Source organism: Pinus tabuliformis, chromosome 2_2, assembly GCF_031772625.1.
Source record: "Pinus tabuliformis cultivar Carrire ecotype Pingquan chromosome 2_2, CPIR1, whole genome shotgun sequence".
In the NCBI taxonomy this organism is placed as follows: Eukaryota; Viridiplantae; Streptophyta; class Pinopsida; order Pinales; family Pinaceae; genus Pinus; species Pinus tabuliformis.
The window spans coordinates 1,097,963,767-1,097,989,338 of NC_142300.1; the positions used below are offsets into that span (position 1 = coordinate 1,097,963,767).

General features: G+C 37.1%; 1 protein-coding gene across 3 annotated transcripts; it reads left to right on the plus strand.

Moving 5' to 3' along the window:
- Positions 1 to 231: 231 nt before the first annotated feature.
- LOC149197224 (uncharacterized) lies at positions 232 to 1,679 on the plus strand. Of its 3 annotated transcripts, XM_089405775.1 has the most exons (3): positions 237 to 388; positions 471 to 570; positions 737 to 1,679. In XM_089405775.1, exon 3 carries the CDS (start codon positions 853 to 855, stop codon positions 1,378 to 1,380), a length of 528 nt encoding a protein of 175 aa, XP_089261901.1. In that variant the 5' UTR covers positions 237 to 388; positions 471 to 570; positions 737 to 852; the 3' UTR covers positions 1,381 to 1,679. The 3 variants fall into 3 exon arrangements, with proteins under 3 accessions (XP_089261900.1, XP_089261899.1, XP_089261901.1); XM_089405774.1 differs by having other exon boundaries at positions 232 to 570; positions 703 to 1,679; XM_089405773.1 differs by having other exon boundaries at positions 232 to 570.
- Positions 1,680 to 25,572: the final 23,893 nt, after the last annotated feature.

Consider the following 25,572-nt stretch of genomic DNA (forward strand, 5'->3'; position numbering starts at 1 on the left):
TAACACCACTCTCTGGTAGACATATACTGTACATGGTGGATTGGTGATATGACAGCTTCTTCAAAGAAATTAATACCATCCGGCAAATAGCAAATCCACATTTACCTACATGGAAGTTAGTTGAAAGGTCATAATCTCAAATAAGGTAATGTCCAGCAATTAAAAATGCCATAATGACTTGTGTGAGGTTTATGTGATTAAAGAATTGCTCCCATCTTCAAGAGTGCAAACATTTTTCATTGGCAGTATAACAGACAAACGCAGGTTCTTATCCATCACCTTCTTCCACAGCAGCTTCGGGAAAAGCCACTCACAATCGTTGGTCTGGGACAACAACGTACGAAAAGACAGATGGATTAACATATCCCTATAATGGGTGGCTTACAATGTAATTCAATAATCCAAAAACCATCCCAGTATTTTTATAATCCTCTTTCTCCGGATAGTCTTCACACTCTTTTTTTTAACAGCGGTTTGTTTATGTTGGAGGGCCCAATGCGACTTTTACAAAGTTAGGTCTGCTAATTCGAGTGCGTTTTGGTGAAACAAATCAGATCATATAGAAGAAAGGTATGTTATCAGATAAGAAAACAAACCCCGCCTCGATTCTTTACTATTCTGTTCATTTCATGTCTATTCAGCTCTATTTATCTATTGTCTTCTTTGGTAATCCAACTGTTTTATTAATTTAATATACTGTAGGTTAGCATTTGATGTGTTTTGGATTGGTGGGCAGTCAATTTCAGCGAGGAGGATTTGAGGAGCATGATGCTGTTGGGCTGATTGGGTAGTCTTCTTATTCTTTCTTTTATAAGTTATTAATAAGTTTTAAGAGATTTTTTTAGTGCAAATATGGATCTGGGCATGAACAGAGAAGTCCAGGTGTCAATCCCAATGCCTTCAAATTATCACCAGACCATCCAGGAGTCTTCCAGACTGCAACAGATTTACGGCAAGAGCCTGGGCATCGTGGAGGGAATGAGCCCACCTGAAGATCTCAGGTCTCAGGTTCAAGGCATGAGGCCCCCCCATCATGTTCACGAAACAACAGCAGCAGCAACAAGGCCCGGCCCTCCTCCTCCTCCTGTACATGAAGACATGAGGACTCAACAGCATCAGCAGCCGCAGCATTACCCACAAGAGAATAATAGGAATGCTGATAATATATTGATTAAGGCCGTTAGGTACAGAGAATGCAGGAAGAATCATGCTGCAAGCATTGGGGGGTATGCAGTGGATGGGTGTGGGGAATTCATGCCGAGTGGTGAAGAGGGGACTGCGGGGGCTCTGAAGTGTGCAGCCTGTAATTGCCACAGGAATTTTCACAGGAGGGAAGCGGAAGGGGAGAACAGGTGTGATTGCCATCACACTCGTAGGTGATGGGTTTTTAGGGTTAGGGTTTTAGGATTGGAGAAGCATTATCTTTGTTTATTTTGTATTGGGGTTTATTGTTATTGATTGTTGATTGAAGAACTTGGTATATTTTATATACGGGGAAAATAGGGAATTTCTTCAATTGGGTTTTTGTTTCTGTCGTGATGTCACAAGGTGGATAAGTGCTGAATAGGGTTTTTTTAATTGTGAATGGATATTTGTAAGACTTCTGTTATATTTCACGGTGAAATTTTTGCATTGAAGAAACAAAGTTAATACGTGATGATATTATTTTATTGATGTAACTGTCAAAGCCATCAATAGATATTGTATAGCATGCTAGGTACAAACACTTTGGTGCATCTTGATTGCCGATCATCTTCGGAGCCTTTGGGCACGTTAAATCATTTTTCAACTACAGAGATTTTATGTATTAATTTTTCTGTTGTAGTAAATCGTATTCTCAGCAGCCGGAAATCTTCTATATAGCTGTTTATTGGAATAATGGACGAAATGATTATCCGACTTAGTAATTATGTTCCTTTTAGTTTAGGGTGATGTTTGTCTGGACATTGCTCTCTATAAGCTAGAAGGGTCTATGGAAATAATGACGTTTATATTGGGTTTTAAATATATATATATATATATATATATATATACATCAAAATAGAAGTCACGTTGAGACTTTTTTTCATTTCAAGAATTGTGCTGTTTGTCAAAGATTACTATTTGAAGTTCTAACTTGTAAAAATCAGAAGGGGCCAGGGCTTCCAGATATTTTTATGCAATACAAGGTTTTAAGCATGTAAATAGGGTATCTAGGCAAATGAAGAATCTGTACCGAGAAAATGTTAACTTGAGAGGTATGCCATCTTGCAACGAATCTTAGTTTGAGCCTGGTCCATTTTTAGAAATAAAATCCACAACATGTGTGTTCAAGCCACGAGGAAGGGTCATCTGATTTCTATATCTCAATATCTTTATTGTTCCTTCACATTCAACATCACAAAAATCCTCAAGGATATCCATTTCGTTGGATTAACCTATTTATTGGAACATACTTGACATTCAAGGCATCTAGCACTAAGTGAAACACAACTAGCAGCTAGAAAAACTTAATCGACTAGACGAGTGCCTTATAAAATTACCATTGTCTTCCCTCTATCTCATTGACAAAGAGATAATAATTAATCACTGTTGGTATAAAGGTCTGTCATTGCCAAGCCAACTATCCAAGTCTTGCTTCTTCAGTATATTATTGGGCTATATTAATGTCTGGCTTCATTGAGGAAGGTATCCAGGGTTGGGTTACTTCTCTTTTGGTTGCAGATACAGATTTTAAGAACATCTCTTTGAGAAATGCACATTTCAAGAAAAGTGTGCAAGTCTCTTCTACGTGGGTTTTGCCACAATATACTATCCAGGTGCACAATGCCATTAAATTTGGAGAAACAGAAAGAGAAATGTTGTGCTAGTCATGGATGTTGTAAGTTAGATTCATGTGTGCAAGCTTAGAGGGTCAACGAATAATCAATTATGGGATTATTTGTGGGGTCAGTTGTCATTGATTTTATTAACTTTAACTATGGGGTCTTTCTTTGGTTAGATTGTCCATCATATACTCATGTAGATGTAAATTTCAAAATACGCGCCACACTATCAACTTTCTTGACCTTTTAACTCAACAAAACTATGGTGATCTTGAAACACTTCTCTTGATGCTTTCGAACTTAATTTTTTTTTGAAAAAAATTCCAAGTAATATCTTACCTGGTTAAGGTCTGTCTGATAGACCAGTTTTAGTCTCAGTGGACTGTAATCTTTATCATCATAATGATTAGTTTTCAGCTTTTTGTCAATTGGTGAAGACATGAAAATTATCTTGCCTGATCCCTAGTTTGGTTCAGAGTTGCATGGGTACAACCCCAAGCCCTCCTACTGCCATTCTGAAAGTGAGTTCCAGACTGGAGCACGCTCAGGAGTAAACTCACTTCACTTTTCCAGCGCGATTGGTAGCCTGCTTCTTAGTGCTCCCGGGAATGCTGCCCACACAGTCACCAAAAGTTGGTGCTATTCCGTTATTTTATTTTAGTTATTTGTCTTTTTCCAGCACTAATCTACGTCCTTTGATCTTTTGAATAACTACTGCCAAAATGACTTATTCGGTGTACTATACAGAATGGTAGGCATTTTCGAGAATAAATGAAGAAACTTCTTATGTAATTGTAAGAAACTTCTTATTTAATGGCATTGTATTCATGAAGAGACCAAAAAGACCACGTTGCTGTAAATTAAAACTGAAGGCCTTGCAATTCAAACGTCAGTCTTCTTGATAAGAGGAAAAATATACTAGCCTGGAAGTTATCCCATGCAGTTAGTGCGTTCCAGAGTAATGAAGTAGTGGTATGCTACTGATTTCCACGCAAGTGCAAAAATACCCTGATTATAGATGGGATACAAAATTAGCAATGGGCACGTGCATGTCTCGGATATGCCTTCCAAGTAGAGGTGAATACTGGTGTGAAATGGCATGTATGCATGCGCATGTCATACTAATTAACTACGGTGTTTGCAATTATGTATGAATCATCTGGATGCTATCAAGGATCCGCATCTTATATGATGGTCAGACTCATTGTTGTATGTGTCCCTTGCGTATAACTGTAGGCTGTTAACGTTTTCATAAAGGCACAGCTACTTTCCCAAAGTTTGTGTTTGCTACTTGTGAGCTCCAGGGTCAATTTAAGGGTGGTTATCATCTACTGTGAACTGTCTTTTTACTTGGCAAGAACTCCTGTGGCAGCTTTTAGGGATATCGAATAACAGATTGTCACTTTCCGATAATCATGATGCAACTTAGCAACCCTGAAATTTGTACTAATGGTTGATGCTCTAATATACTATGGATCACATATCCAATGTCTTAAGAATGTAGTATTTGTGTACAGCACTCAATATATGTTTTCTGCAACTAATTGGGTATTCTGCATTTTCCTTTTGAATATATATGTGCTTGTGTGTAGGTGTGGGTGTGTGGAATGATCCCAGGAAACACTTTCTTTATGGCAATTGTTTGTCAAGTTCATTTCCTATTCTACTTCATGCTATCTGATTTTTAACGTGGCAAATTCTTAATGGTTAACTGCTGGTTGCAAAATCCCGAGTCTTGTACTAATAGTTGATGCTCTAATCTACTATGAATCGATTAGATTTTTAACTTTTTAAGAATGTAGTATTTTTCTACTAGTATCACTTAAATGATAAAATCTATTTGTCCTGCTACTAATTTGTTATTCGGCTCTTATATATATATATATATATATATATTTTTTTTTTAATTTCTTCATGAAATACACATTTTACTCCTTGGGTATTTCCTCTCATTCTGAGGATGGTACCCAGGGAAAACTGGAGTCTACAGAAGCTTGAGGCTTTGTCAACAAAGGGCTCAAGGCCATCACAACAATATACTTGGTTAGAGGCTAAAGCTCAACATGTCACTTGTGATAATTGAATCTGGGTTGGGAGGACAAACACCTTCTCACAGCTGTGTGGGATAGACCCAGTTATTTAAAAAAATTGGAATATATGTTTTGGGAAATCTTTGGGCACTTGCCTTCATTCTGAGGATGGTAAACTAGGCTCTTTTGTGCTCAAGGCCATATCAACTTGTCTTTAGCAAGAATAAAACCCAGGTGGGAAAGATGATAATCATTCCTTCCAACTACCTGAGCTAGACTATATATATATAGATATATATACCGTGTTTTTGTTCCTTGAATTGCTTGGGAAGGACTGCTCCTCATTCCTGCTCTTGCTCCACTTCTTGGTAACACTGGAACTTTGGTTTCGAACATTTTTCTTGCATAATTACAGATGCGTTTCCTTGTACGAATTTAGTACATGTCACTGGTAATCTTAGACCACCTGTTCTCGTAACCTATTTCAGGGTAACACGAGGATATATAGTATACATTCCTTTCTGTAAAATTCTACTGTCTCATCAAACACTTGCACCAGGTCCCATTCCTTTGTAGTCATCTTTTTTTGTGTTATATCTGTTTAGTCAAATCAGGGTGCCTTTTTTCTGAGAGTCTCTGATGGAATAGTGAACAGTGAATTGATGCAACTCTCATCTTTCAGTTAAAATTATGGGAGTCTATTTTCTAAAAGAGGCTGGCCATGATGTGTTGTTGGCATTATGATTCAAGTGTTGTCCTTGATGGCAACTCACTTAGAGGTTGGTACAGGTGCTCATAGGTTGGTACAGGTAATGGCAACTTAATCAGAGGACAGATCTTAGTACAGCATGGCAAGAAAGTTCATACACGCAGGTTCGTTAAGCCCAAGTCGCGTGTACACGCAGTTTGGCTTCAGCAAAAGCGCGTGTATGTGGAAAAGTACCTTTGGTCCATGGCGGTTAGTCCTTGGAAGTTGTGCCTATGGTTTCGGACCATTGTGTCTCGACGGGCGTGTCGATCCCTAGTTTTGAAGTTGATGGTATTGTGTTACTATGGTTTTGGCTCTTGGTATTGAACAAGGCCTAAGGCTATATAAGGAGAAGATCATTAGGCAAAGATATGTATTGTGTGTCTGACGCAGTGAGAGGATTTGGTATTGCTGGTTATCTGTTCGGGACGTTTTGGCAAGGGTTGGATCTGATAGCGAAGGCATAAGAATCTATTTCTAGATCTGCACGCGGGTTGCCTTTGGTGAAAGCGCGTATACACGCGGTTTTGGTACAGTGAAGTAGCGTATGCATAATAAGATTTGATATTTCAGGTTGCTGCTGATTCTGGTGGTTGTTGTAGAGTTCTGGGCTCTGGTTTGGGTTCTGTGTTCTTGATGACAGGGTTTCAGTGATTCAGTATTGGGTTGTTTAATGAATTATGATGCAAGTATAAGTTGATGATTGTATTGCAGTAATGTTTGTTTTGTACTCTTGGATCCAGTCTGAAAATTGATGAAACGTGGTCCCTGAAGGTTGTAGGGTCAACACCTACGTACTAGTAAATGAATCAGCTAGTACAAGAGCTGAGGGGGTTGTAGCTCCCTTCCAGAAGTAGTTGGAAAACGAGAGAGGGTTGTAGCCCTCTGCAGGTTGTAGCCTGCGTACTGGTAAAGGACTGCACCAGTACATTGTAAAAGAAGTTTCTCATTAAAGAAGAAAGAGACGAATTGCAGCAGGTGGTTTTCACCCACATTGGGTTTCCACCTTATATCATGGTGTTCATGTGTGTGGCTCTTGTGTGATGTTCTGTTCTGTTATACTGCACATGTTTACTGTTAATATACTTAATAATGTTCTGATGCATTTACAGAAGATTAAAGCTAACTGAATTATAAGATCTCTGGGTATACGCTTGTTGCATTAGATACAGTCGCGTGTACACGCGGGTTCACTTAACGAAAGTAGCGTGTATGTTTCTGAGCATTGAAAAAGTTTTATTGATCTGATAATACTGATTCACCCCCCCCCCCCTCTCAGTATTATTTCCAACAATTGGTATCAGAGCAGGTCCTTCAGAGGAAGCTTGATCGCTTGAAGGAAAAGATCCATCAGAATGGCTAATCCAGAAAGAGAGGCACACATCAGGCCACCAGTCTTTGACGGGAACAATTTTACTCACTGGAAGATAAGAACCACTGCATATCTACAGTCTCTTGGAGCAGAAGTTTGGGGAATCGTAGAAGGAGGATACAAATTCCCATCAGCAACTCCTACAGATCCAGCAGAGAAAAAGCAATATGAGCTCAATGCCAAAGCAGTTACTGTCCTATTGAGTACTTTGACTCAATCAGAATTTATGAAGATCATGCATTTCAAATCAGCTAAGGAAATATGGGACAAAATCGTTACAAGCTACGAAGGAGATGATCAGGTAAAAAGAGCAAAGCTTCAAACTCTCAGAATCCAGTATGAAACTCTTAAGATGCGAAGTAATGAAAGCGTAGCTAATTATTTCCTGCGTATGGATGAGATTGTGAATTGTATGAGGGATCTGGGTGAAGAATTTGAGGAAGTTGTCTTAGTTGAAAAGGTTTTGAGATCTCTGTCTACTAAATTTGATTCTAAAGTATCTGCCATAGAAGAAAAGGAGAATGTGCAGAAAATTACCATGTCACAGCTTCACGGGATCTTAACTGCTTTTGAAATGCGACAAGAGGTACCACCAGAGGCCGCATTCGAAGTGTCAGAGGAAGTAGATGAGGTAAATTTTGTCAAGAATCTTGAACGGGGAACTGGACGGTTCAAAGGTAAGCTACCTTTCAAATGTTTTCTATGTGGTAGAGTTGGTCACTATGCTGCTAGATGTCCTCATAACAAAGGAAAGATATCTGAAGAAGATGGTAGAAGCTATTATACCCATATTAAAAGTTCATTCAATGATAGTGAAGATATTAGAAGTCTCATGGCACATGAAAAGAAGAATGCTTCATCCAATAATAGCGAAGATATTAAAAGTTTCATGGCACATGAAAAGAAGAATGCAGAAACTGAAGAAGTTGCCAAATTAAAAGAACAATTGGAGACAGAAACCAGGGTAAGGGAGAAATTGCAGGATATAGCAAAAGGTGAGAGCACAACTATTCATAGACTTGAATCAAAAGTCCTCTCTCTAAAAGAAGATCTTGAAGATCAAGAACATGAAGTGATCAAACTAAAGCGACAAGTGGAAGAAGGGAGAAAAGTTGAAGAAGACCTAAGGAAGCAGTATCTGAAAAAGGAAGAACAACATCAAGTTGAGGTAAATATCTTGAAAGGTAAACTAGAGGAAAAGGATAAGCATTTACGATTTCAAGATAGTTCTAAAGTCTTGGATGATATTCTTAATAGTCAAAGATCTTCTGCTATCAAGACTGGTCTTGTTTTTCATGAATATGTTGAAGGTGAATCTAGTTCACAAGGTGAGGCAAGAAACTCTAATGAGAAATCTGAAATGCTCAAGGAACAACCAAGGAAAGAAATTCCTCAAGGAAGATCCTTTACTCCTAACTATGGACGTGATAGACGATCATTTCCTCCGCTGAAGAATGTTGAATGTTATATATGTCATAATCTTGGACATGTTGCAGCCAGATGTAGAAGTAGAATGGTTCAAGAAAGATCATCGCATCCCAGGTATTTCAGAGGGTATTGCTTTGCCTGCAATGCATATGGACACAAAGCAATTGATTGTGATAGAAGGAACATGAAAAATATAAGGTGTTATACATGCAACAACTATGGGCATAAAGCAAGGGAATGCAGGAGCAGATTTCAAAATTCAAGACAAGAGGACCATACATCATCACAGTTGCAGGAATTGAAGAAGACAGAGACAGAAAGGTGTGGCATAACTCAGTCAGCTGACATAACAGACACAGGGGAATCTGAAAGTGATGAAATTCAGTATTCCATCCTGCATACGCTGATATAATGAAGACAAGTCGCGTATATACGCGAGTTACAGGCTGCAAAGTCGCGTATATGGAGAAAGGGCAGCAGAACAAACCCAGGTTCAGTCATGGTTGGCTCAGGCTCAGGGGGCAGCAGAACAGACTCAGGAAATGGTTCAGTCATGGTTAGCTCACACTCAGGGGGAGCATATACTTCAAATAATTCATTGTTGGCATTATGGATTGCTGATGAAACTAAATGATACATCTTGTTGTTTGATCAAAGGAATAGTATTGCAGGTTGATGATTATGGTACAAATCTGAATGGTTGGTCTTAGATCTTGCATCTGCGCAGGGGGAGCATGGATAGATTGGTACATTTTGGCATATACAAAGGGGGAGCCAAATCAGAATCTTCAGCATGTACTCAGGGGGAGTATGGACAGCAGTATGGACAGTAGAAGGTATACCAAAGAAGAGAATATCTTGGTACGCCCTTTGCCCTTGATGTCAAAGGGGGAGAGTGACTTGGTGTGGTGGTTGCCATCAAGTCCAAAGGGGGAGATTGTTGGCATTATGATTCAAGTGTTGTCCTTGATGGCAACTCACTCAGAGGTTGGTACAGGTGCTCAGAGGTTGGTACAGGTAATGGCAACTTAATCAGAGGACAGATCTTAGTACAGCATGGCAAGAAAGTTCATACACGCAGGTTCGTTAAGCCCAAGTCGCGTGTACACGCAGGTTGGCTTCAGCAAAAGCGCGTGTATGTGGAAAAGTACCTTTGGTCCATGGCGGTTAGTCCTTGGAAGTTGTGCCTATGGTTTCGGACCATTGTGTCTCGACGGGCGTGTCGATCCCTAGTTTTGAAGTTGATGGTATTGTGTTACTATGGTTTTGGCTCTTGGTATTGAACAAGGCCTAAGGCTATATAAGGAGAAGATCATTAGGCAAAGATATGTATTGTGTGTCTGACGCAGTGAGAGGATCTGGTATTGCTGGTTATCTGTTCGGGACGTTTTGGCAAGGGTCGGATCTGATAGCGAAGGCATAAGAATCTATTTCTAGATCTGCACGCGGGTTGCCTTTGGTGAAAGCGCGTATACACGCGGTTTTGGTACAGTGAAGTAGCGTATGCATAATAAGATTTGATATTTCAGGTTGCTGCTGATTCTGGTGGTTGTTGTAGAGTTCTGGGCTCTGGTTTGGGTTCTGTGTTCTTGATGACAGGGTTTCAGTGATTCAGTATTGGGTTGTTTAATGAATTATGATGCAAGTATAAGTTGATGATTGTATTGCAGTAATGTTTGTTTTGTACTCTTGGATCCAGTCTGAAAATTGATGAAACGTGGTCCCTGAAGGTTGTAGGGTCAACACCTACGTACTAGTAAATGAATCAGCTAGTACAAGAGCTGAGGGGGTTGTAGCTCCCTTCCAGAAGTAGTTGGAAAACGAGAGAGGGTTGTAGCCCTCTGCAGGTTGTAGCCTGCGTACTGGTAAAGGACTGCACCAGTACATTGTAAAAGAAGTTTCTCATTAAAGAAGAAAGAGACGAATTGCAGCAGGTGGTTTTCACCCACATTGGGTTTCCACCTTATATCATGGTGTTCATGTGTGTGGCTCTTGTGTGATGTTCTGTTCTGTTATACTGCACATGTTTACTGTTAATATACTTAATAATGTTCTGATGCATTTACAGAAGATTAAAGCTAACTGAATTATAAGATCTCTGGGTATACGCTTGTTTCATTAGATACAGTCGCGTGTACACGCGGGTTCACTTAACGAAAGTAGCGTGTATGTTTCTGAGGATTGAAAAAGTTCTATTGATCTGATAATACTGATTCACCCCCTCCCTCTCAGTATTATTTCCAACAGTGAGAAAGCTATCTTAAGATGATGCAGAGAAATAAACACATTATCGATTACAAGAAAGCTCTAACTTGCATATTGCATCTATTTAACTAAGATTATATATATGTTTCAGTAGCCAATCCCAAAGAGCTATTGTCTATATTTTATGGGGTCGAGAGGCTAACTCTGTTGCATATATACATTCTATACGTTTCTATTCTTTTCAACTTGCATATTTTCTCTTTTTTAATAAAATTTCTATATATGTATTAACTTTTAGTGTTTTTTTCACAAATTGATATTGTCTATGTTTTCGTGTTCACGAGGCTAACCTCGTTGCATATATACGTGCTACATGTAATGTGTTTTATTTTATTTTGATATGTATTTTTTATAGTAATTTGTTGTACTTGTCTGTTGGATATTGAGTGCAAAATCTCTCCTGATTAAATTTGTTATGTTATTGCGTTCTACACTGGTGTCTAAACTAGTTTTCGTCCTAGGTCTTAGGTGCAGAGTAGTGGATTATTTTTCGTAAGGACACAATGGAACAAAAATTGAGGCAATTTCACGTTATGTAATATGGCAAGGGACGACAAGGACAGAACAGAAATGTGGAAGCAAGCATGCATTTTTCTCAATCTTTCCATGCATTCAAAGCTCATGAAACAGTAGCATCCTTTTATTAACTACCACTGCTGTGTCTTTACTTTTCAATTTGCTTAGTGATCAAACCATATTTTTGCATCCCAATCGAACGATGTGAGGATAGCAAGCTATGGCTGCTCAGAATGGAATAAGTTGGCTTAAATAGCCGGCAGGTGCGGCCTCATCCGTGTTGAAGTGCGTGCTTGCAGCAGAAGGATTTAAGAATGATTATTTTCCTGGCAGACACTTTATATGAAAAGGGAATCTTTATATAGTGGAAGGGAATAAGTATGCTATGGAAGATATTTGAGGTGTGGAAGCTTCCTTTACCTAAAATGTGTTGTGATTTATTTACATTTCCTGTTAGACCTGTTTTGGTCTTTCTTGGATCCAAGTTTTGAATCTTGAGAGTACATTCAATGAACATGAACATATACTTAAGGCTCTTTAGAGAATGCTTGCAACATCAAACGATAAATAATTTTATCCTAAATAAATAATCAATAATAAATACCATTATAATACCTTATACTTGAGTACCTTCTCAATTGAGAAAATTATTGTCCAAAATGAATTTTAAATATCTTTGCGTTGTTTAACTATTATAGGTTTTGGAGTTTAATCCGATGAAACAATTTTTTGTCAAATCATGATCTCTTGCTATTCAAAATGTGTTTTTAACTGCATATATAGATTCAGCACCCCTGAAAAAACCCTTGAGGAACTCAGATGGTGGAGAATTCACAACTCAAACTTGTGATTCCAACAAATCTCTATCAAATTCTGGGCAAATTTGACTGGAAAATATGCCCAGAAAAGCTATGCCTTCAAGGTGCATAGTTTAAACAGTATTGTGAATATATCCATGCAGCTGATATATTCACAGGGTTTTGAATCTTGATTACTATCTCAAGAATGGTCTGCGGCCTTTGCCATCTAAGGCACAAATACCGTAGCACTACCGCCTTGTGGTCAGGCCTACTTAACAGGCATCCTTTGGCCATGACAATGCTTCTAGATATATATTACTCTTATCGAGCCAGTACTTTTTCTTAAATTGCACCGGAAACCTTCCTGGAATATAAAGTTCTTTTTGTTGAAGTGGCTTCAAGAAACACACCTCGAGATTGGGCCTAAACTGCACAACAGGGACTTCCTTTGGCTTAGGTGCCAAGGCCGAGAGGTGTCTATTCTGTCAGAGTTGTTCGGGACTTGTTGCTGGCATCATTGCTATTTGATATGCTCTTCTGTGTGGCAGATCCCTGGTGGACGGCTTAGCATTCTGTAAACCTCACCTGTGAATTAGGGCTATGTTAGGTGAAACATAAAATAGTGTTGAAAGAAGGTGATCATTGAGATTATGATCACTTGCAGTTCTGTCATTTAAAATTCATCAATATTACCATTGGTGACATGGAAATTAAGATATATGTCAGGATACGGTGTAGCAGGAACATGAATATTATTCTAATGCATTTAACTCTATGTTGACTGTTAGCATCTCCTATGATTCAAGGTGCAGACTACATCTGTTCAAGGCAGGGACCTAGTAGGAACTTGAAGATAAATCTATATTGACTTGATAGGTTTTTTGCGGGCATCACTTTCTACTTTCTTACCTCATATATTATTGTGAAACATTTGTTCGCAAATTTAAGCCCATCTTTGGGTTCTACAAAAGGGCTTAGTGTTGAAATCCTTTAAAGAATGCATATCCTTCAAGGCAGGGAGGAGTCTGGAATATTTTGTATATATGAGCGCCTCCTAGAAAGCTTCCTACAATGCAGTTGGAAATCATCATTAATATTATTGTTCTCTCAGTTATGACCTGCTCTCAATTGTTAGAATTCACTGAGTTGGTATGTTGGCTCTGAAGTTAACATCTTTATTCTTCATAGTATTATGATTACAAAAAAATCATGTTTCTTGTCGTTACTAAAACAGTGAAAATCATTGATCATTCAGGCACATTATACCACCACTGATTAATTTGACCATGTATGAACTGCTGACAATTCGTGGAGGTGAATATGAGTTAACTATTGGAGGTTCTATTTTTCTGTTTTCATTCATTTTGAAGTTCCAGCAAGTAGTACATTTAACAATTAGCCGACAGCGGTGAATGGTTAGGGTGTGCCCTCTCTTCAGGGCACATAGAGGTGGACATATTGGTATCTATGGCTTATGCTCTCTCTTCAGCTGCTTCGAATGAATTTTTAAGAGAGGTTACTTAGGAGAATACCCTAGTTGATTGGGATTAGATCAGTCTTTTGTAAGTGGCCAGAGCAGGCCTCCCATAAATTGATGAATGTGGGTGTCTAATAAGTAGGGAGTTAGTTTGAATGCAGAGCTTAACCAACTCAGATTCAAAAAAGATAGATAATTTTATTGATGTCCAAAAACAAATGGTTACGATAATTTGAATTTAGAGCTTAACCGACTTAACTTCAAAAAAGATGAGATAATTTTTTTTGATGTCCAACAACAAATGATCACAAAAATAGGTCAATGAGGCTGAAGGGAAAATCAGAAATTTATATCTGTTCTGGTTAGTTTTCAAAATAATAATGCTGATAGTGTTCACAATGCCAATGGAACAATATACGGGTAGGTATTTGCTATGTTACCAGAAATGGGAAACAAGAATGATACAGAAAACATAGTTTGCATATAAGAAATGTATACATCATCTATACACCGTATATAGTCTATACATAATTTTTTTTTTTTTACCAAAAAAATACCTTTTTCTTGGGTATCCACAATATAAATTTAAAAAATCTAAAAAAGATAATCATACTAGAGATGCCCATTGCTTATAATTCATTCCGGGTTGCTATTTTATGTTTTAAGTGGTATGGCTGCATGAATCAATGGATGCTTCTCCAGAAATAAGTGGGACATGTCAAGCCTCCCAATTTCAGGACTGCAAGCCTTATTTGACGAACAATTACGTGGCAAGCAAGCATACTGGAGTCACGGAGATAGTAGAAGGCTAGAAGCTGCCGTGGGTTTGTCCTGTGATGGGGTCAATTGTTTTTATTTTGTCCGATTCTATTCTATTTATTGCCTTTGATTTCGAATTGACAGTGTCCGCTTGCAATTGCTGGGAGGCTTTGATCGCCTTTGAATGTTTCCATTGCAAGCATTTTACAGAAGCTTTGTGTAGCTCCTCTACACGGCATTAACACACTTAAATACAGCCAAGTCTGGATGAGCGCTACCTCACCTACCTTCTTCAATGCCAACTTGCTGCAGTTGGAGGTAACAAGTATAGTCCAACAGATAAGTGGGGTGTTGAGGTTAATCAACAATGCCCTCTGGCATGTTGAATGTTGTTGGTTCACAAAGTGATCCCATGAGAAACAACCTTGTTTCTTGAGAAATGGCCCATATATCATGAAACAGCTTCTGGCCTCCAGAGACAGGAACAACCGTAAAAATGTTATTCTTTTGGGTTATCCCGTTTCTGGGCTATTTTGTGACGGGAACGGGCCCGATTCTGATTTTTGTAACTAGCGATATTTATGCTGATGCAACTGACTTCATCAACAAAGGATGAACTAGAGCTAACATTCTAAAATATCTGTGCAGCAGTCTAAGTGAGTGACTTTTTAACATTTTTCTTTTGAAATTTAGTTAAAAAATGAGAAAATTGTAGTTTTAATTCGTTTAGTTTGAAACTTATGTTCTGTTTCAAGTGTCCGCTTAGGTGTTTTCCTGAATCCATTTCTACTTTAAAAATACATCTCATCAATAATTGTGTAAGTGCATTTAATTTAAAAAGGCCTAAACATTGCCTCGTTAGTCACTTCTTTTGACCGTACCAATATCTGTCATATGATAATACAAAATCATGATAGAATTCACCATCTAAAACCACCCAAAAAAGAGTCATGGAAATGGCGTTGAATGATAAAAGGAGGAAACCAATTAATAAACTAGTATATTGTGCAGATTGGTTCCTACCCTACAGATGGACGAAGGAATTAAAACACGATCACTGTAGGCAAGGTGTTGGGCCGCCAATAAGCTCTTAATTTTCCTGTGTTCATTGTGAAATGTTTACAAGCAAATATTCAAATCTCGAGTTTCTCCTTAAAACTTACTCTTTTGAAAGTAGCAGCAGCTTTTCCTCCAGCGGTAGCAGATCGAAGAAAAGCTTAATGTCTTTGAAGGTGGGTGAAGTGTTCTCCCGAAACTTCAGACATACCAGTGATAACACTGCTTTTCAAAAAGTTTCATCTACATCATGTTAATGGCTGTGGAAATATACATTCTAATATTATTTCCAAAGCCTTGTGATCATCTGAATGAACTGAAAAGCCTTGGAAAATCAGTTAGAAATGAGCTGAGACAATTGAGACGAAGCCATTATGGGGCAAGATATGGAGAACTTATTGTGAGCAGTCATAACTTAGTAGTAAGAAATGGCCATTCTTTGAGAGGAAAAAATAAGAAACTCCGTTCTATGCTGTTAATGTCTTCGTTATTCGGCTTTTGATTGCATCATACAATTGCCTTGCTCTAGCAAGCGTGCTCTCTCTTCGAAGGGAAAATCACAACCTTTCATGATGTAGCCAGTCTAAGAAAGAGGGGCATTTAACAATGTTAAATTCAATTTTAATTAAGCTGTTACGTAAATATTCCATCAAAATCACCTAATAGAAACATGTCAACATGTCATGTCTTCAAAGAATCAGTCCTTAATTGGCGGCCAAACATGCCGTGATTCTTATCATTGGATTAGGATCTCAGTTGTGTTCATGTATCATGTATTTATCGAACAAATATTCAATGTTTTCACTGCTAGAAACATGTCATGTCTTCAGAGAATCAGACCTTAATTGGGGGCCAAACATGCCACCATTAAGGTCAAACTTTTCTCCACTCGATTAAATGATGCCCTTGCAATTATAGTTTCGTTCCACGCTAGTCTCTAGACAATTGAACAAATTTTATTTGATTGACAGGATAGAGATGCAAAACATCGAATTTTTTATCTCACCTCTGATCTCAAATCTCGAGTATTGACACAATTTTTCTCTTTAGTTGTGGTATTTCATTTTGAAAATACATATAAAGTATGCTCAATTACAAGACGTCATTAATGCATTTTCTAGTTTGATTTTAATTTGTGTATTCGTTTTATGAACACTATTGCATTATTTGAATACTTTTCTAGACGACTTCAATTTCCATGTGCTGAAATTTTAGGATGGTATGCATACTTTTTAAATATATATTCTGACTACAGGTCATGGTTACTAAGGTCTTAAAAATTAAGAGACCTTCTGTCTTAAAAAATAAGAGACCCTCATTACAGAACTTGGAGCTGAATCAATGTAAGAAGGATGCAGCCAGTATGATACGATACCTTCAAATTGACAATCAGCTGTTGCTTCAAAGGAAAATCTGAATGTGCCCTAACTTCAAGGAAGCGAACACAAAGGAATGTCATCTGTAAAGGAAAGGTTGGGATCAAACAGGTCAATAGCTCTTGGGTACATGGGACTAGAAAGGGATTATGAATACACAGCAAACAAATGCCACTCTGAAATGAGCCATAATGTGGGTATTGATTCTTACGTCAGCCACCTCTAGAACACAAAATGTTCATGCTTACTTAGAGAAAATGAAGCCAACTGTCCATCTCAAGTCCTAAACCGTCCACTGGGCAATTGAGGACGGGATGCAGTATGCAAGTGGCTGCAAGAGGAGGCTCTACAAGGTAAATTTTGGGCATCCATATCATTCAGAGAACATCAACGAACAGTATTGGACTCTTTAGTTAAAGTTTTACATTTTTATACTGGCAAAGAAATGTGACAGGCAGTTAAAACTTCATCTACTTAAGACTCTTTGAACACTCCCTTTCAATGATTAAATCTGTTTCCAAGTGGGTGCGAAGCTGGCAGGCAGCTACTTCAGTACATACCCATTAGCAGCCATCCTTATAGTTATAGCTTGCAAGAAGTTGGATTTTTTGCAGCCTTAAAGATATGGATAATGAGTGGCATTTTAATGGTTAAGAATGTGTTTCCTCTTAGAAGGTTATATGTCTAAATCTAGAGAGAATGTGTTTCCTCTTAGAAGGTTACATGTCTAAATCTAGAGAGGAAGGTTACATGTCTAAATCTAGAGATGTACACTATGTACACTTTCATAGATTGTAGTGGTCAAATAGCTGTGAGGAGGAGGGGAAGAAGGTTCTTTGTATAGATTGTAGTGGTCAAATAGCTGTGAGGAAGAGGGGAAGAAGGTTCTTTGCCATACAAACAAGGGACCTCATATATCAGTTTCGTGTCTGCCTTGATAATCAACTTTAAAAATTAGATTATTGTTAATATGATAAGTTGTTACAACGGAAAACAGTTATGAGTAGCTAGTAAGTCTACCATGTGTGCATTTATTGAATCTGTGTTACTCTTCTCTATTTTTTCGAAATCAGCTTAACAGTCTCAAATGCATGCTTCCCATTGTGATATTCTATCTTCTTCAGATGTAGTTTCTATGTATCTTGTACCTTTTGTAGGTAGTTGGAGTGGCATTAACTGTCAAATGGAATCTTTCCGAGTCTGGTTGCTTGTCTAAGAAGTTCAGCACTCAATTGGGGATTTCACGGGAGGATATGCTCCCGATTTTAATAAGCAATGAAATTTTACTGAATAAAACAATCCACTTGAAATTCTTTTATGAACACGAATATTCCACCAGACCAAAGTGTGCTGTAGAAGTTCCATTTGAGTTGGGGTGAAGCAAATCATCCGACCTGTGCTGGCTCCGTATTTGATGGTGCGCGTTCTCCAATATTCTGTGGCTGTTGCTCACCATCTGATGCCCATCGACAGTGTAGGTTTCATAATTCTGTTCCGTTGGGGCTTCTAAGTTGGTTTGTGAAGAAAATTCTCAGTTGAAAGAGAACCAATAAAAGTTTGCAGTAGCTGTGTTTTCCTTTCAGTCGACATCACTTGGCAAGAACGTTTTCAGAATCTTTTCTCCTTATACATATTTGCATGTTTTTAAAAATGTTAGAAAAAAATTGAGGGCACTTCGAAGAAGAAAATATTAGAAAAAAATCGAGGGCACTTTGAAGAAGAAAATACCTATGTTCTTTGAGTTTGAAGAGTAGTATGGAGTGAAGCATCACCTCTGGTATCCATGCTAATACTGATTTTCCAAACATGTAATTAGAGGGGGACCGAAATCTTCATAGGATGCTTGTCAAAAAGGATCATATGATACTGGAAATTTCCAGCACATCACCGAATACAATGAGAAAATGTACTATAGAAATTACACAATCCGGTTAAGGTACGGTAGATTTTTGAGGGATTTTTGTCTAAATTTGGTTAGAAGTTAGGAAAATTATAATTTTATATTATTGAATCATAACCCAATTGAGGAAAATTATAATTTTATATTATTGAATATGTATAATTCAGTATAATTATTTTGGAGGTTTTCAAAATGTTGAATTCATTTTTATACTCAATAATATATTTTAAAGAATAAAACATTACTACTTAATTAAAAAGAAAACTAAAAAATTACCTTATTGAACCACACTTTTTAGTTTAAACTTCTCTCACTATGACAATTTAGTTCGTGGAAATCCATAAATACTTGAGTATGCCCTCTCAAGAAAAGAATTAGATACATGATAATTTGTGCTCATTTTGGCATAATGTTTAAGATTGTAACTATGCAGTTTATACAAAGAGTGTATGTATGGAGTTTGCATTGATGGATTGGATTGTGCATTATTTCTAATTTTTACTATTTCCCCATTGGAAACTCTTGCCACTTGTGATGGCGTAGAGTGGTGTTGCGACCACTAAAAATGAGGCTATGAATTTCTTTAGGTATTGTGTCGCCCCCAACAAAACTTCTAATCTTAGAAACATTAATAGACACCTACCATTTCATGATGGCCTCCAATCTGGCAAGATCTATCTTCAACTTTCTTCCACCTATCACATATCTCGAATATACCAAAGTCTAATGTGCAAATTCACACTTCTTGAGATTTGCAAGCAGTTGGTGCTTCTTTAATGTCTCCAATGTCAAATGTGATATGTGCTCCTTCCATGTAGCTCTGTATACTAGTATATCATCCAAATAGACAATAACATATAAAATGGCGCAATATAGCATTCATTAACATCATAAATACAATTGGTGCATTCCATAGGCCAAATGGCTTGACTAACCACTTATACAAATCTTTCTTGGTTTAAAGATGATCTTCCAGGTTTCTTCTTCTCTAACTCGAAACTAGTGATATCCATACTTGAAGATATCTTGACCATTTGACATAACTCTTAAGAGACTAGGTTTGAGTTAGAGAAGACGATACCTAGAAAACTATCTTCAAAACTAAGCAAGGTTTGTATGAGTAGTTAGTCATGCCATTCAACCTATGCCATGCACCAACTATATTAATGAGGTTAATGAATGATATACAACACCCTTTTATAGATTCATTTGTTATTGTGTATTTGGATGATATACTAGTATATAATGCTACATGGGAGGAACACATATCACATTTGGCACAAATGTTAGAGACATTAAAGATGCACCAACTATTAGCAAATCTCAAGAGGTGTTAGTTTGCAGATTAGTCTCTGGTATATTTGGGGTATGTGATAGGTTGAGGAGAGTTGAAGATAGATCCTTCCAAGATGGAGGCCATCATGAAATGGTCGGTGCCTACTAATGTTTTTTAAGTTAGAAGTTTTGTTGGGACGAAATAGTACTTGAGGAAATTCATAGCCTCATTTTCAATGATAGCAACACCATTCCATGCCATAACAAGTAGCAAAATATTCTAGTGGGAAGGGATCCTAGAAGATGTGATATCTGTAAATTTCTAGGAGTATTTTGTGGACCTCATGGTCCTCCAACCTAAATCTTCTTTGGGGGGATACCCTCTTATCCTTGGATGATCATTACTAGTCATTGCAAATGTGTATATTGGATGTGGGTTCGGGATTATGAAAATCTCCCATGGCACTTCCATCAAACAATTGAATTTTATATCTACTTTCTAAACCCAATTTGGATTATGAAGCACCTCTAAACCCAATTTGGATTATGAAGCACCTCTTAGGTAGATGGGGAAGATAGTGATAAAGAGGAAGTAGCTCATCAAGTACTTACCATAGATCAATATATTGTTGTTAGATATACAACAGAGGATGGTGAAATCAATGATTTCATTACCTCTTCGTCTACAAATGCACATACCCTTGAGCATATTATTCAACCTAAGGTATAAGGCTCTCTAGCTTCGATTAGTGCTTCATTACTCGATTATGAGTCTGTTGGTGTGCAAAGGATAGACCTAGGCTCAGAATGAATTTGCCAACAAAGCCCCTTAGACACTGGCTCTTTTGGCAACACATGCAAGTAGGTGAGGTTTCACCCAAGGCATTTATGGGGGATTGTAGAACTGAGGAAATTCTGTAGTGATGAAGAAGATGAGAATTTTACACAATCATTAACATATTCATTCTATAATTACATGCTAGCGTTTAGGATGGGAATTAAGGTAAACCCATTTTTTGTGCTCACCAATCTATACTAATTCTCATTACAATGCAAGGCTCAAAACATACATATAGATATAAAGTAAAAGTACAATACATCAGTTCCTTCCCGATTTAGCCTATTTATAGTTTCACAGTATAGGCACAAGCTGATCAAAAACCCCTTTTTACTATGGGTGATGAACATTGCCATGAACAAAAAGTCAAAATAAGTCTAACTTTCTTTATTCTCAGTATTCCTGTGCATTGCCCTGTAGCTAACCTTCCTACATGGTACCCTTCTGTGCGGTGCTCCTCTGCACATATCCCAAAAGTTGTACCCAAATTATTGCTCCAACAACCCCCCAACACTCAACTGAAAATGTCCTTGAGCCACTCAGTCTTTTTGTTGGTCTACTAAGGGCACCTTTTCCTTTGCCATCACAATGAATGTCTTCAACGTCTACTTCACAGTAGCGACCTTTGTCTTTACCTCTTCCACTTTCCCTAGGATATGTTATGACAATTCAACTATCAATGGGGTCTTTATCTTTTTTGCATTGCCCTAAACTGCTTGCTTAACAATCTGATGCATAGTTTCGATCTCATTTGTGACCTTAAATGCTTCGTCCTACAAGGTCTCCATCTTTTGTGATAGTTGCTGCTGCTTAGCTCTCATCTGATTTATTTGCTTGTCCAATTGTGCTCTTGCCATCATAACATCTCAACGCTCAATCATAGGTAATGTGCTTAGGTTACCCTAGAGCTTTTGGGCCTTTTCCCGTGCCGTTTGGATGTTCTATGCCATTTACTTCAACTCTTCACTCTCTAGCAGTGTTGTCCAAATCCTGTTGCACTCCTCGTCTAATCCTTTCATCTACTTAAAGGTTATTGTTGTTGCTTTCTATTTTTCCTTGCGTTCCCTTTCCTCTACTAGAGTTCTTGGCTTCATTTGCATCTCTGACGGGTAATTTAATTGCTTAAATTCTGTTCATTAAATTATCGATCGAGAGTTTGTAAACTGATGAGGTGTTGGCAAAATATATGTAGAAATAAGCTTAATTGGTCTGAAATCAAAAGTAACTACAACAATCTACTAAAAACACACTTCTTAGGAACTCTATTAAACATAAATTCACAACTTGCATGACCATAAATGGAAGAATCAATAATAAAATTAAACTTTCATTTCATTGATCAATATTATATAAGTGTCTAGTAGGCTCAATGGTTCATGTAGCAGCGAACACATTCAACACACGACTAAAATAAGTACACATAAGTCATATGTACGAGCCCTGTGTCCTTTCGACGACTTATTGAGTCCTTGGTTTAGCACTCCTCACGCAAAGGCCTTGAAAATCACACCACACAAGTGCACAAAAATCTGGAAATTGTAGGAATTAAACAACTGGACCTATGAATGGAATAGATAAAACAAGAACTGAAAGTTACAAGAATGTAAGATGCAAATATTTAAATATGAGATACATATGCATGAAATAAATTTAATAACATCAACACTACCTAACTTTGCAAGTGCATCCCAAGACAGGGGGCCTTCTTGGCTGGGAGCACTGCATAAATACATAATTAATTCACAATATAGTTAGTAATAGGAAATTGTCATTAACCAAAAATTACAGAGTACAAGTTTGAACAATCATCTAGAATGTTGTTGCTAAATAAAATCAATACTATCATCCTTTCTAACAACCCTTGAACCTAGTTTTTTCTCAGGAATTTATACATAAAAGATGGGCCGGTGGGTGAGAGGGTAGGGGTTTGGGACCGTTTTTCCCAAAAAAGGCATCTCAAATCATAATAGATTTTACAAAAGATTGATTTGTTGGTATCCTCAGTTATAGATCTACTAACAAAATAATGATTTGATATGGAATTATCTTGAAATAGCTTGATATGATGTACTATGTTAGCTTTTATCTAGAGATAGCTTTGATCTGATGTGCTTTGGTAATTGGTTGTTCAGTTTGGCATAGTTGGACAATGGTCACAATTGGAAATTTCCATCTAAATGAACCATGAATATCTCTCTATTCATGCATGTTTTGAGGAAATTCTCGAGAGAAATGTGAATGGGGATGTTTTGAACAAAACCCATTTTTTAGTTTTTCTAGATTCTTCTCCATTTGTCCATAAATCACACCCAAATTTGATGAATCCAATATGCCTAACATGAGCTATGCAAACTGTTAATCTACGCTGGAGGCTTTTAGAACTAACCTAGGTGCAATGTGAATGATATTAAATAATATTTATAATACTAGGGATAACTCCCATGGCATTATTTGCGATGATTTAGTGGAGAAATATCTCAACTAACAAATGCACCATCGACAATCAACTACAAGACGTTCCGGTAATTGAAAACATGTACAAACTTGTGTAACTACTAGAATGGTGTGTCTACTAGTTGTTTTACCTGACTTCTGGTAACTCGACTGCTTTCAACTGGATCAACATTGTATGTGCACTTCCGGTAACTTGGCTACTCTCAACTAGATCTACATAGCATGTACACTTCTGCTAACTCGAACATTCTGCATTCCCAGTAGTTGGATTGTCTTGTGCTTTTGCTAATTAATAATGGGAACCAACCTAGAAAAACCATCGTCAGTAATAAATCAAACATTATCCTCTTTAATCTATTAGAAATAAATAAAAATGACAATAATTAAGTACTTCAACATTCTTGGATGTATTATGACACATTCATGGAGAAACAAGATAAGAAAGGAAATGGATAGGTAATGGATGATCAAAGAAGTATGATAACATAATTGAAAATGGGTGCTTGGAATTATGAAAAAGGTGACAATTTGGCGACTCATCATCTTCCCCATGCTTCCACTTTTACATGTCCTTATGCAAACATGGCAAATGCAACCAATAGATTCATGGAACTTTCTTTTATCATTCGTACTTCCTTCCATCCAAACATTATAGTAATTGAAACAATTTGATGAATTGGGTTTAACAATTGTGTCCTTTCTTTTAAGAAGATTATTTACCTTTCATACCTCTGGTATTTTGGAATATGTACTGAAAATGATTAAGATGATGTTGCTGGATGATCACTGTATAATGTTGCTAATTAATAAAGGTTAACCATGCAGAACTGAATGTTAAATTTTGAAGCTGGCTATGTAGTGCTAATCACTATTGCGACACTGTAGTGGCGGATCTAGATATTGTTGACTATTGAAAAATGAATGAAAGAGTACTACTAAACTGTTGTAAGAATAATTTTTACCATATCAGAGTTTGTGGCAGTAGTCTCCCCGCCATCAAAATTTCTACAAAACATCTCATGAACAGTCCAAGTCAGTAAGTCATCACCTCAATAACCTCATTATAGATAAAAGTGACTTGAATGCCATGGTATTAAAAAGGATGAAATGGGGATATGAGATAGGGCAAAAAGAATGATAAAAATATACATTTCCAGGATGAACCAATTATTTTTTCTTTATCTATCAAATCCTTACCATTATCCAAGTATATAACAAAAGCCTCATTGTATGAGGAAAATAAATCACCCACACTAAGGGTCCCACTTCCATGAAAACCTCTTTACTTTATAAAAGATAGAACTTCAAAGCACAATACTTGAAGGATCTTAAAGCCATTATTTGAAAGCTTGAAATATGCGGTTTATTTTCCTAGCTTTAAATTTATGACAATTGTTTCATAATGTGACCAAGGGACTTAACTTGGAGTGAATAATGTTTGCCAATGTGTATTCCCCATATCTCTTACCTAGCATAGCCCTGCTGCCAACAGACTTATTTAGTGCCCTGATGGGTTTTCCTTGGCCCCAAACAAGCATAGCCCCGTTGCCAACAGGCTTGTTCAGTTCCTCACAAGTTTACTTGTACTTCCCAAAACTTCCTTTTATTATTCTTTTTCTTATGTGAAGAATATATATATATATATATATATATATATATATATATATATATATATATATATCATTTAAGAGATTTGAAATAATGTATACTACTCATTGGAAGCTTTTAGAGTCTAAGGAAGTCGGATGGTACAAGAGTATTTTATATTTGTTGAACACATAACTCATTATTCAAGTTTAACCCATGTGTAACACTATTCATAACAATCTTAAATCTTAGCTATTCAATGTGTAGTGAAATGAAGCATCTTAGATAATAACTAAAATACCCCTGTAGTCGATCATGCTAGAGTTCTTGCAAAACCCTATTTAGGTTCTACATGAATGGTCCACCATATGAGGTTTTTCAACAATACCCCTTAGAAGAACTTGGAAAGATTTATTGAATAACATATTTGGAGAGAAATTAGACTTATATGATTTACTCATTTGATAGTAACATTGTTTCTTGTTACAAACCCTAAATTCCCCACATCATTTTAAACTTGTAGACAAGAAGTACCAAACATGATAGTGACAAACTTCCCCCCAACTAACTTAGTGGATAATCTTGGCCAACTAACATGGAGAAGGATCAACCAATTAATAATCATAGTCACTTTACAAAATAATGAGGAATTAAAAGTGAATCGTACTTGACAAGACTTACTACATGAGTGTTTGATGTTGACCCAAACAACAATCAATAGTGGTCAATCCAAAGCTGCAACATATCATATCCAAAAGAAGTTGTAGCAACTATGCCTTTGGATGTAGCAATTGAATCTTAAGGAGTTGCAACTTCAAAAATAATTGATAACTATATGTTGAAATTATAGGACCCTGCAACAATTTTATTTTTTTATATTATCCTAC

Excerpts from the sequence above, each read along its gene's own strand:
- LOC149197224 (XM_089405774.1), top strand. The coding sequence starts at position 853 with ATGGATCTGGGCATGAACAGAGAAGTCCAGGTGTCAATCCCAATGCCT.